The 11,701-nt window shown below is 50.5% G+C and overlaps 1 protein-coding gene across 1 annotated transcript; it reads right to left on the reverse strand.

Annotated features, from left to right (window-relative positions):
• Window positions 1–260: 260 nt before the first annotated feature.
• On the reverse strand, window positions 261–10,219 carry FAM89B (family with sequence similarity 89 member B). Its single transcript, XM_081842156.1, has 2 exons — window positions 9,114–10,219; window positions 261–2,668 (listed from the first exon to the last, which is right to left on the reverse strand). The coding sequence occupies exons 1-2, from the start codon at window positions 9,369–9,371 to the stop codon at window positions 2,384–2,386; spliced, it is 543 nt and encodes a 180-aa protein (XP_081698282.1). The 5' UTR covers window positions 9,372–10,219; the 3' UTR covers window positions 261–2,383.
• Window positions 10,220–11,701: the final 1,482 nt, after the last annotated feature.

Below are 11,701 nucleotides of genomic sequence, written 5' to 3' on the forward strand. Positions count from 1 at the left end.
CCCCACTGCAGCAAGACCATCCAGATTAGGAGGTAAAAGAAAAGCAGAAGTGAATATGGCCCAGGGGAGCTGTGGTAAGCTGGAGCTGGGCCTGTGTGTGTCCACCTGTGTCCACATTTTATTCTTAGTGGCTCCAGTGGATTCCACAACAAGCAGCAGGCCTGGCCCATCATCAAACACAAGAGATCTCTTTAGAGGTTGTTCAAAACCAGGATTCTCGCTCCCGCCCCAGCTTGGAATGAAACGCAGACAAGACCTGGTTCTGCGAGGCCATTTTATTCCCTGGATTCACGCCACGGTTGCAATGGGCTCAGTTGCAAAAATGCCCCATTAAAAATAAACAAAACAATATATTAACTTAGCCGTCCAAAGTTTGTACCCAGTTATATAGTGCGGGATGGGAGAGAAGCAGAGGTCTGCCCCAACCCTTGTATTTCAAGGCCTTAAAATTAAAACCAAAAACCCAGAACAATCATATATAATTAAATATTTTAAAAAGGCCGCTTTTTAGGTAACGTGGCCGAGGCACTAATAATTAATCCAGCAAATGCAACTCTGCCTAGAAAAATCTAGCAAGTAAGCTTCTTCGTGCACAGCAAGTTCCTATCCAGCTACGCCATTTTGGGATGCTTCCAAAGGACTGGGGGTGGGGTGGAGGCTGGGACAGAGCTCAGCCTCTAGAGCAGCGTTTCCCAAACCCAGGTCTGCAGCTGTTTTTGGACTACAATTCCCACCATCCCTGACCACTGGTCCTGCTAGCTGGGGATGATGGAAGCTGTAGTCTGAAAACAGCTGCAGACCCAGGTTTGGGAAACCCTGTTCTAGAGAGACACAGGAAGCTGCCTTATATTCAGAGTCAGACCCTTGGTCCCTCTCTAGCTCAGTACTGTCTACACTGACTGGCAGCTGTTCTCCATGGTCTCAGGAAGGGGCTGTTGCCTACCTGGGGATGCGCTGCTAGGGATTGATCCTGGAACCTCCTGCATTCAAGGGATGTGGGTCTTCATCTCCCAAAGAGAGAAAGAGAGCAGGTTTGGAGGGGCAGCCGTGGGGACTAAGCGAGGGAGGTGGCCAAGGGAAATCCTGCTACCCCAGCCCAAGAAGTCTCTTTCAGCTGGAAAATACAGTGCCTAGTTGAGGTGTGACGCATTCCCCAGAAACAAACACTGAGGTAACCACAGGCATGGCCTCAGTTATGCCTCAAGCACCATGTACATGGAACAGAGCTGCAGCTTTTCTTTGAAATGGAAGGGGCTTCCTTGTCTCCTCTCGAGGAGACTCCCCTTCTGGCACAGCTGCAGGGTCAGGTCAAGCACTGCTGGGCAGCAACGCTGGGATGTTTCTTCTTGGCTGGGGTGGGGAAACTTGGAGAAATCCCCCCCCCGCAACGCTGCTCCCAGAGGCCACAGGGCTAGTGGCCAAGGATGACAGTGGCTGGAGGGCTCTCCCATCCCTTCTCCAGGAACCTGGTTGGCCACAAGAGGAAGCCAGATGCTTACATCTGAATGACTGCAGCGGCTCCTCTGTCCCATAAGCCCCTTTTTCTGAGTGAGAAGAGGATGGCCTTTGGACTGGAGGCAGGCACTCCAGCCCATTGTTTTCTCCTGCTCCGGAGGATAGGACCTGAACCAATGGCTTCAAGTTACGAGAAAGGAGATTCTGACTAAATGCCAGGAAGAACTTCTTGACAGTTAAGAGCTGTTTGGCACCGGAACGGATTCCCTCAGGGGGTTGTGGACTCTCCTTCCTTGGAGGTTTTTAAGCAAAGGTTAGAGGGTCATGGATGCTTTAGCTGAGATTCCTGTATTGCAGGGGGTTGGACTGGATGAGCCTCAGGGTTCCCTCTTAACTCTACGATTCTGTGGTTCTATGCCCTGGAGCAGAGGCGCATTTAGGGGACCACGACCAGTTCACCCACAATGGGTGCCAAGCTGAGGGGATGCTGCAACAAGGACTTAGAACGGAAGGAAAGAGGCAGATTTCGGCGTTGCACGAGGCGCCGCTGAAATTTGAAAGCCCAATGTCCGTCACTGCCCAGAGGACTAAAAGGAATTGCACTCTGTTCCTGAACTGGCCACACACACAAACCTCTTTTTCTCTCTCTGGAAAGATTGCTCTGTGACATCTTGGCGGTGATTGAATGCTAACCCCCCCCCCCACAGGTTAATTGTGAAGCGTAACGTGGTAGTGATCCTCAGGGGTCATTTGATTATGATAGAGCCAGATGTAAACTGCCCGAAGCAAACGGCCCTCCTCTCGCTCCCATCGGCGACAGACCCCCTCCATCGCCCCCCTGAACGTCTTTTGAGAAAGATGCAGGAGTCAGGTTCGCCAGCTGACACACGAGAGGGGGAAAGGCAAGTGTGGAGCAGAGACAGAGGCTTCAGATGGTGATGTGGAAGGAGTCCTGGAGCCACTGATCCCGGGAGTTCTGAGGCTGGAGCAGGCGGAGCCGCTGGCCCAGCGGGTTCTCCTTGTGTCCATCAGGGCTCATCTGATCCACCTCGAAGTCCTCGTCCTCATCCGAGAAGCCGTTTTCAGCAGCCAGGCTGCCTTCCGAGTGCAGCGAGGAAGACATGTCCTGGAAGAGGCCCTTGTATTCCTGAATGGACTCGTACAGGGACCAGAGCTGGCAGAGCAGAGACATGTCCAGTTGCCGGAGCCCCACCTGAAACAAAGAAAGAGCAGAGAGGCTCAGCTGGAGAATCAGCAACACTTCCCCGTAGTCCCAGCCGTTCAGCGCTTGCTACTTATTCCATGGGACGCGGGTGGCGCTGTGGGTTAAACCACAGAGCCTAGGACTTGCCGATCAGAAGGTGGGCGGTTCAAATCCCCGTGATGGGGTGAGCTCCCGTTGCTCAGTCCCTGCTCCTGCCAATCTAGCAGTTCAAAAGCACATCAAAGTGCAAGTAGATAAATAGGTACCATTCCGGTGGGAAGGTAAATGGCGTTTCCGTGCGCTGCTCTGGTTTGCCAGAAGCAGCTTAGCCATGCTGGCCACATGACCCGGAAGCTGTCTGTGGACAAACGCTGGCTCCCTCGGCCAATAAAGCGAGATGAGCGCCACAACCCCAGAGTCGGTCACGACTGGACCTAATGGTCAGGGGTCCCTTTACCTTTACTTTACTTATTCCACACCATAGAAAGAGGCTGTGCCCATGTCTCGCTGCCTCTGGCAAGGTGGGTCCCACAAGCTGGCTATGCCTACCTCTGCTGGATCAGGCCAAAACTCCATCTAGTCCTGTTCTCCCAGGGGCCAACTAAGTGGCCATATAGAGTCCTTAGGTAGGTTCTTTATCAGTAGGAGAAACTAACAGAGGCCAACCAGAGAATATTGAGAAGCAAAGCAGCTAGTAAGCATGATCTTTATTAAACAAAGTCCCCCACTCAGAGATGGAGGAGAGGAACCCAGAACATTGGTGTGCAAGCCCTTATATAGACTTTTGAAATTGCCTCTCCTGTAGCTCAAGACCACCCCCCAAAACATCATACATACATCACAGAAAGAGGTGGTCCCCAGCAGAAATTCGAGTGTGTTGCTTCTCTCCTGTTGCCAGGATACCTTATAATGCCTTATCTGATTGCCTTTTCTGGATAGCCTGGCCATTCCTTTGAGATGGTAAATACTTTGTTCCTGAATCTCTAATGCATATTGATAGTTTGCCCAGCTTAACAGACACTTGCCAGACTGTATTTGCAGGGAGGTGTAAAAAAAAGGTACCAGAAGACAATTGCTGCAAACTGAAAATGGGTTTCTAGTACTGTATGGGTTTCCCTGTTGGTGCATTTTGAAAAGTCTGCTGTGTGTTTCTGCTGCTCCCTGCTGGAGAAGGAATGCACAGCACATGCTTTGAAGCCATGCCAAGTCGCACTTCTCCTTAACTCCCATTCGTTACATTTAGCGGTTACAGGCAACCAACCCAATTTATGTGGGGGCTGCGTTTAAGTGAAGCTGTGTATATTTGAAACACCACTGGAAAAGCCTGCAGAGAACCTCTCAACCTCTGCAAAACCTTGAAAAACCCTTTAAAAAAAACCCAGGCTCCCTCCAAACTTCCTTGCTCAAACTCTAGCTCTCTGCAGGCCTCATGGGTTGGTGCAAAGGCTCCTGGGATTGTACTTGCAAAGGCATGTGGGATTGCTAGGTGCTGTTTTCATGCCTTTTTTGCCCTTTTCGGGCTCTTCTAGGGACATTTTTGCAATTTTTATATTAACTTCTGGATTTGGCGCAATGCCCACATCATAGCTGTCAACGTTTCTTTTTTTTAAGAGAAATTCCCTTATTCTGAATAGGATTCCTCGCAAGAAAAGGGAAAAGTTGACAGCTATGGCCCACATGCACAATTGCCCATCCGTGGGGAGTTGCCTGTGCTATTAAGTGGACTGCAGTTCCAACGGTGGTTTGCCGTCTTTGTTGGGTTTGTTTTCACAACCACCTTGGGGGGGGGGGCACTATTTAGTCTCATTCTCTTCACACACAGGAAAAGCTGAAGTTGCACCCAACCGTACAACATAAAAAGAGCCCTGATGTCTCAGACCACCAGCATGTCTGGCCCAGCCTCCTTTCATCACAGTGGCCACCCGGATGCCCCAGTGGGAAGTCTGCCAGCAGGACCCGAGGGCAAAAGCACCCTTCCCCACTTGCAATTCCTGCCAAACTGGTAGCCAGAGGCATACTGCCTCCAGCAGCAGACCAGTGTTAGAAATTAGCCAGGCGCCAGGCGCGTTTTGCGACGGTCCAATTGTGACAATGTGGTGATTTGTGGATGCCAGGTTGGCGACTGGGGAAAGCAAAATGTCACGTAAGAGAAGAATCTAAAATCTTTTCCTTGGAGCTTGGATCTATTTTATTCTGGATAGTTTTAGTTCATGTTTTAATGTGTTGTAAACTGCTTTGAGATTTCTTCTTTAAAACATAAAGCAGTATAGAAATGATGATGATGATGATAATAATAATAGTAATAGTAATAGTAATAGTAATAATAATAATACAGTTATACCTCTTGTTACTTTTGCTTTATGATACGTTTTTTCAGGTTGTGTCCCACGGCGACCCGGAAGTACCGGAAAGGGTTACATCCGGGTTTCGCCACTTGTGCATGCACAGACGCGCAAAATGATGTCACGCGCATGCGCAGAAGCGGCGAATCGTGACCCGCACATGCTCAGACATGCAGGTGCAGGTGCGTTCCTTTCAGGTTGCAAACGGGGCTCCGGAACGGATCCCGTTCGCAACCAGAGGTACCACTGTAATAATAATAATAATATATCATTGGGGGAAAAGGCACCTAGACATTCTGTTGTGGTAACCGTAACATAGGTGTCATTTAGCAATTAGCTTATGTATCTGAGTTTCTAACACTGCAGAGGACATAGCCTTATCCTGCACAAATCCCACTTTCCCAGACTTCATAGATGGAAGTTCTAGGCAGAGATGGGAGTACCTGATGCTATCAAATGCCCAGGAGCCCCTTCAGCTAGCATGACCAATGGTCAGGAACGATGGGAGTTGTAGACCACAGGGTCCTCACGCCCGCTCTAGCCACTGTACCATACTCTCTCTTGAATTACCATCCTTTCAGTTTTGATTCACTTACTTTTAAAACTGTCAGTCATTACAAAATGGGTCTCAAGGCAAAACACTAACAACAGCTGTAGAAAAAAAACCCTTATGTTTTACTCTAGCCTATTTAGAATTCATTAACAAGGAATGCCATTGGACACCACTGAGCATTGCATTAATGTAAACTTTGGCTTATATCAAATGATCTTCACAGCCTGACATTTGATTGAGTGCACGTAACTACTTCTAATTTCCTGGGCACTGACTGCAAACAAAGATGTCTTGTAAGTAGCAAGTTTGTCCTGATCTGACAGCAGATAACAAACACTCTAAAGATGCATAAATCCAGGGTGACTGTTTCAAGGAGGCAAAATACTCTGACCCTAGTTGTATTTTACAGGTGATTATGTACTATGCGGGACACGGGTGGCGCTGTGGGTGAAACCACAGAGCCTAGGACTTGCCGATCAGAAGGTTGGCGGTTCGAATCCCCGCGACGGGGTGAGCTCCCGTCACTCGGTCCCTGCTCCTGCCAACCTAGCAGTTCAAAAGCACATCAAAGTGCAAGTAGATAAATAGGTACCGCTCTGGCGGGAAGGTAAACGGCGTTTCCGTGCGCTGCTCTGGTTCGCCAGAAGCGGCTTAGTCATGCTGGCCACAGGACCCAGAAGCTGTATGCTGGTTCCCTCAGCCAATAAAGCGAGATGAGCGCCGCAACCCCAGAGTCGGCCACGACTGGACCTAATGGTCAGGGGTCCCTTTACCCTTTTATGTACTATGCATGGTGCTGTTTTACTGAGTCCACTCGATGTATGCAAGTTGATCCTAAAGCATTTTAGCATATTTACCATCTGGCTAAACTGATAATTCGGGGTGGGGGGGGAATGATTATGCTTTTCTCCAGGAGGAAAATCCAATGTGGCATGCAAAAAGGTTTTTAAAGACAAACAGACCACTGGCATACAGAAAATACTTAGGTCTCTGCAATAAAGTCCAAATGGTTATCAATAAAAAAGTAAGGGTGGTGTGGTAGTTAGAGAGTAGGAACAGGGGAAAGTAAAGTTAAAATCATAGAATCGCAGGATTGGAGGGAGGCCATGTGCAACCTCCAGAAGGCTGATGCAGGAAAATGAGAAGCAGAGCACCCCAAATCTGTGCCTGTGCATGTCAAGCTGACTGGGCCACTCTCTCTCAACCTACCCTACCCTACAAGGTTGTTGTGAGAATAAAAGAGAGCAGAAACCATGGCTGGATCTAGACACATCAAAGAAGTGTTTCAGTTAAACCATGTTGCAAACTTTGTATGAGAAATCGGGTTGGCAAAAAACGGAACTCCACAGCGCCATCTGGTGTCACAGTGTTAGAATGCCTTAGCAACACATATAAAATGCCTTTTCTTTGCCAATGTAGCTGAGTCCCACGTGTATTTAGAATAGAGATGGGATGGAAATGGAAATTTAAAGCACGTGCACACCGGATCAGGGCTGTGCGCACACCACAGAGCACTAAGAAAAGACGAATCTGGCTTCCTCAAGTCCAGAAAGTGGTAACACAGCTTTACAATAATGTACCTTAGGGTTGAGCTACCTAGCAAGGAAGGTGGCTCAGCCAGATGATCAGTGCCTTTCCTTGAGAGAGGGGGTAGTCCCCCACTTGTCTAAAGGAGGTGGTGGCGAAGACCACCCCCTTCAGAAACCCTCCCTGGGTTTGGAAAACCTAAGCAAGGAACTCCATGTCAGGCTAAGGTGACTGTTCTGTTAGAACAAGCATTTTTTGGCTTGCCAGACCAAACAATTCTCCTCTCCCACCTTGTGGTGTTGCAGGGATTCTCTCAACCCCCCCCCCCGAGCCAATTCCAGGGGCTGTGGGGGAAGGGGGAAGCCCCACTGTGCAACAGAAGTCCTTGGGGAGGGCCTCCAATGAGTTGACTCCCACCCTCAATAATTATTAGCTGGTCCCCTTCTTGGGCAAGATTATTGCATGAAACCAATTTTCTAGAGCCATTTCAATCGGGGTTTAGGCTTGGAGAGTTTCAATCAGCCCCATACAGTGGGGAGTGCTGCAGGGCTTGATCTTATCCCCCATGCCGCTTAACATCTACATGAAACGGCCAGCGTTTTGGAGTGCGTTGTCAGCAATATGCTGATGAAATACAGCTCCATTTCTCCTTTAGACGTGGAGGCATGGCAGCAGATGTGCTAGCTAGACAGATGCCTGACCTCTGTAACGGACTGAATGAAAGCCAATAAACTAAAACTTAATCCAGAGGGGCTGTTAGCTGATGGTTTCCTAGACCGGATGGGTGAGGTTTGGCCTGATGGGGTCACACACCTCTAAAGGAGCAGGGGTGTTGAATGGGGGTACTTCTGGGTCCACCAGCGTCACTTGAGCTGATGTCTTTTGGCAGCTTCAGCCAATGGCCCAGCTTATATTTTTCTCTCTACTTGGACAGGGATAGTCTAACTTCTGTTGTCTGGTAAACCTCTAGGTTAGATCACATTACGCCTACATGGGAATGCCTTCGAAGAGAGTTCCAAAATGGTAACTGGTTCAGCATTCAGCAACCAGATTGTGGACAGACGGCTTTCTTGATACAACTGCATTGACTGGCAACTAGCTTCTCAGCTCAATCCTGAGTACTGGTATGACCTATAAAGTTCAGGACCCCAGTGCCCCAAGGGCTGCCTCTCCGCAAATGAACCATCCTAGGCCCTGCATTCATCATCTATGCGCTCCCCTCCAAGGCACAGCATTACAAAAACAGGCCTTCTCAGTGGTGGCTCCCCATTTGTGGAATGCTCTCCCTAGTGAGGCATGCCAGGCACCATCACTGTGCATTTTTAGGCATCAGGTAATACCATCCTTATTTCACCCAGGCTTTTGGCCCTTACTTTTGGAAGTATGTTTGGGACCTGTGTGGGGTTTTTTTACTCATCATTTTAGTGGAGTGGACTCTTGCATTTTAGCTTTGCTTTACTCTTGATCTTACGTGTTTATTTTGGTACATCGCTTTGAGTCACTTTTGTGAAAAAGAATATGCGTAACTGTGCACTCATCATTGCCCTGTGTTATTTATTCAGGTTCTGCTGGGGAACAAAATTAAGCTGTGCCCTGCCTCTTGCGACCAGCTAGAAACCTTATTCAGTGCCTTTCTGGATTCCTGCAGACACAGTCATATCCTTGCAGTCAATTGAGGACTAAAAACCTGCAGAATTTCGTAGCGCGATACCACTATCTATGCAGGTGGATTGAAAGGACCTGAGAAATGCACATTCTGGTGGAACCCAAAACTTGAATGGCCCAAGACAATTTGTTGTCCAAGGCAAAATAGTAAATTACCCCCTCCAATGACAAGGGACACAGCATCCAAGGCTGGCCCAGTTATGTTGGCACCTGAGCTCGAAAATCCCACAGGTGCGTCTCCCTGCGGGCACATACACAAGAGTAATAATACATCAGATAACTTAACAACTTCCTCCTATTTCATGGCATCCCAAATCGGCCTGCTCCCTCTGCCCCATAACAGGTCTGCCTGAGGGTCCCGACTTACCATCTCCTTGCGCAGCACCGCCAGGGCCGAGTCGAGGTTGGCGGGCTTGCTCCGGAGCAGCAGCTTCTCCGAGGCGGCCTGGGACTTGCTCAGGTCGTCCTGGATGCGCGTCTTCTTGCTGTAAACTTTCTCGATCTCGCGCCACGAGCCTCCGCTGGAGTTGAGGATCCCGCTGAGCCCCTTGGGCAGCGGGGGGAGACCCTCGATGGCGCACACGTTCCCCGCCAGGCTGTCCTGGGAGGACTGCAGGCAAGTCATGGCGAAGGAGAGGAAGATGTTTGGGGGGTGGGGGAGGAGAGGAGAGAGAGAACGCGGGGGGGGGGAGTCGAAATCAGCCCCCGCCCGCGCCCGAGGATGGAGAGAAGAGGCCGGAGGCCGAGAGGGAGCGCCGACCGGACGGCAGAGCTAGCCAGCCCGCAGCCATATACGGAGGTGAACAGAGATGGCGGGTGGGGGGGACGCTTCAAAAGGGAGAGGTTGGGGGGTCAGGGCCTACCGGTCTCCACGCCGATTTGGCTGCAGCGAAAAAGGCACTCTGGCTATGCTCAGAGGCCCCCTCGAGACTGCTGGCTTAGGGACCTATGCAGGCTGGCAAACAGGCCCGCGCTGTCCTTCTCTCTCTCTTACCGAGGCCGGCTCGGAGGCGACCCAGCCGGCTCCCCGCATCCCGCGGCCCTGCCCCGGCTGCTCCGGACACCAGACAGCGGTGCCCTCCCGGCCGACCCGCTTGGCGCAGGAGATGTGCCCCGGCCGCGAAGAGAGCAGCTCCGCCCGGCGACCGTCTCCGCCTTTGTTCACGGCGGCGGCGGCCACACCCGCAGCGCCCCTGCCTGCCTCCCCGCTTGCTTGCTTGCCGGGGCGGCGCGGCGCGCACAAGGACGCCGCTTAAAGGGGCGGCCGCCGCAGCGGGAGGCCAAAGGACGCCGGGCCTCCTTCGCCGCTTGCGCCCGTTTTCAGGGCCGGGAAGGAGCTCTCGGACGTGGAGCACGTGCAGAAGTCGACGCCCTTCCCACTGACGGGGAGAGCGCAGGTGCCGCGTCTCCAGGTTGGAAAAGGGGCTTGTTGAGCGCGGCAAGGGACTGCAGGGGTGCCTGCGCTGACGCAGGGCTCCGTTTCCTGGGAATGAAGGTCAGCGGAGACCGTGGTTTCTTTAGATTATATACCTAGGATGCCAGCTTGAATAAAATATTGGGGGGGGGGGAGGTAAGCCCCGCCCCGCATAATCGATCACAAGACGCGGCACGCGCACAACATTTGAAATACTTTCTGGGAAGGGGGGGCGAAGGGACCTCTGCCCCTAGGAGTTGGTTCCTATGCTATTTCAGACCCTCCAAATCCCAGATTTACAGGAATTGTCCCAGTTTCTGATTGGATCCCGGAATGTCCTGCTTTTCCTTAAGACGTCCCTATTTTCATCGGAGGGTATGGAGTTATGCGACTCCGGAACCAAGGAGATAAGTAATTACACAACCTTTAGAAGACAAGCTATATAGGGAAGTCTGACCTGGTATAAGCAGCTTCTTATATTCCTAAGAAGTCACTGAGGATGCACAGAATACCCTAAACCCTCAGGCTGCTTCCAGCATCGCTAAACGCATAGTTCTCTCTGCCTCTGTGTGGCGCCAGAGCTCTGATCTTCAAACGCCATCCCTGCAGGTATATCACCCTTCTAAATATTGTCCTTGCCTTTCATGGAGGAAATATCAACCCATCTCCCCTGAGCAAATAATTTGCTTTATCAAGAATGGTCAGTTCAGAATTTCCCACCTGTTAACCATATTCACTATGTGCCATCTGTGACAGGCTACTTTGCCTAGCCAGTGGTAGAGCCCACCCTGCTTTTGGCAATGGCTAATGAGCTAAAAACCAAGCCATGTTCCTTTTCTCTAGCACTGCTTTACTGGAGTCTGAGACCTAGTGAGAAATCCACCAGAGGTTACCATATCCCAGTCCCTGTTGTGTCCTTCCAAATGACAAGCTAATATTTTTACCATTGTGCTTCACACATCCTGACTATGTAGAATGCTAAGCCTGCCGATTTTGATATGCTTAGGTCCGCCTAACTCTGCATAGGAAAAACGTAGTTTCTTTTTTATTGGTGGGGAGAGAAGCTTGGCACCTTTCCGCTATCAGACTGCAGCTCTGGAAGACTGCCACTGACTGATCGTTTCTCAGTGCATCCTTTCTCTTTCAAATGACACCCAACTTCCCAACAGGAATCATGATAGGGCAGTTGCCTGCTTGCGGTAACATTCTCTACTGGATTTGTTTACTTCCAGTGCAGAACACCAAGGTATTACACCAGACTGGGGCTTAGTGTTACGTAACTGGGGAGGACCATATTTTGGTAGCAGAACACATGTTCGCATGGAGGTCACAGGCTCCGTCTCTGGCATCTCAAGGGAGAAAGGATCAGGACAGTCACAGGAAATGCTGCTAGGAAGTAGCTCATAGTCAACATTGGCCAGGCTGGTGCCCTCTAACTGTTTCTGGCCACACACCGGGGCAGCTTTAAAATAGGATTGGCCAACTTCAAGCACAAGGCCATCAGTGGCTGCTAGCCACAACAGTTATGTTCTACCTCCATT

This window comes from Podarcis erhardii (assembly GCF_964252035.2).
Source record: "Podarcis erhardii genome assembly, chromosome: 15".
NCBI lineage: Eukaryota > Metazoa > Chordata > Lepidosauria > Squamata > Lacertidae > Podarcis > Podarcis erhardii.

Bases quoted from the DNA above. Each gene is read 5' to 3' on its own strand.
- FAM89B (XM_081842156.1), bottom strand. From the start codon at position 9,371: ATGACTTGCCTGCAGTCCTCCCAGGACAGCCTGGCGGGGAACGTGTGC. The intron at 2,669-9,113 runs GTAAGTCGGGAC...TCTTTGTTTCAG, and splicing joins CGGTGCTGCGCAAGGAGATG to GTGGGGCTCCGGCAACTGGA.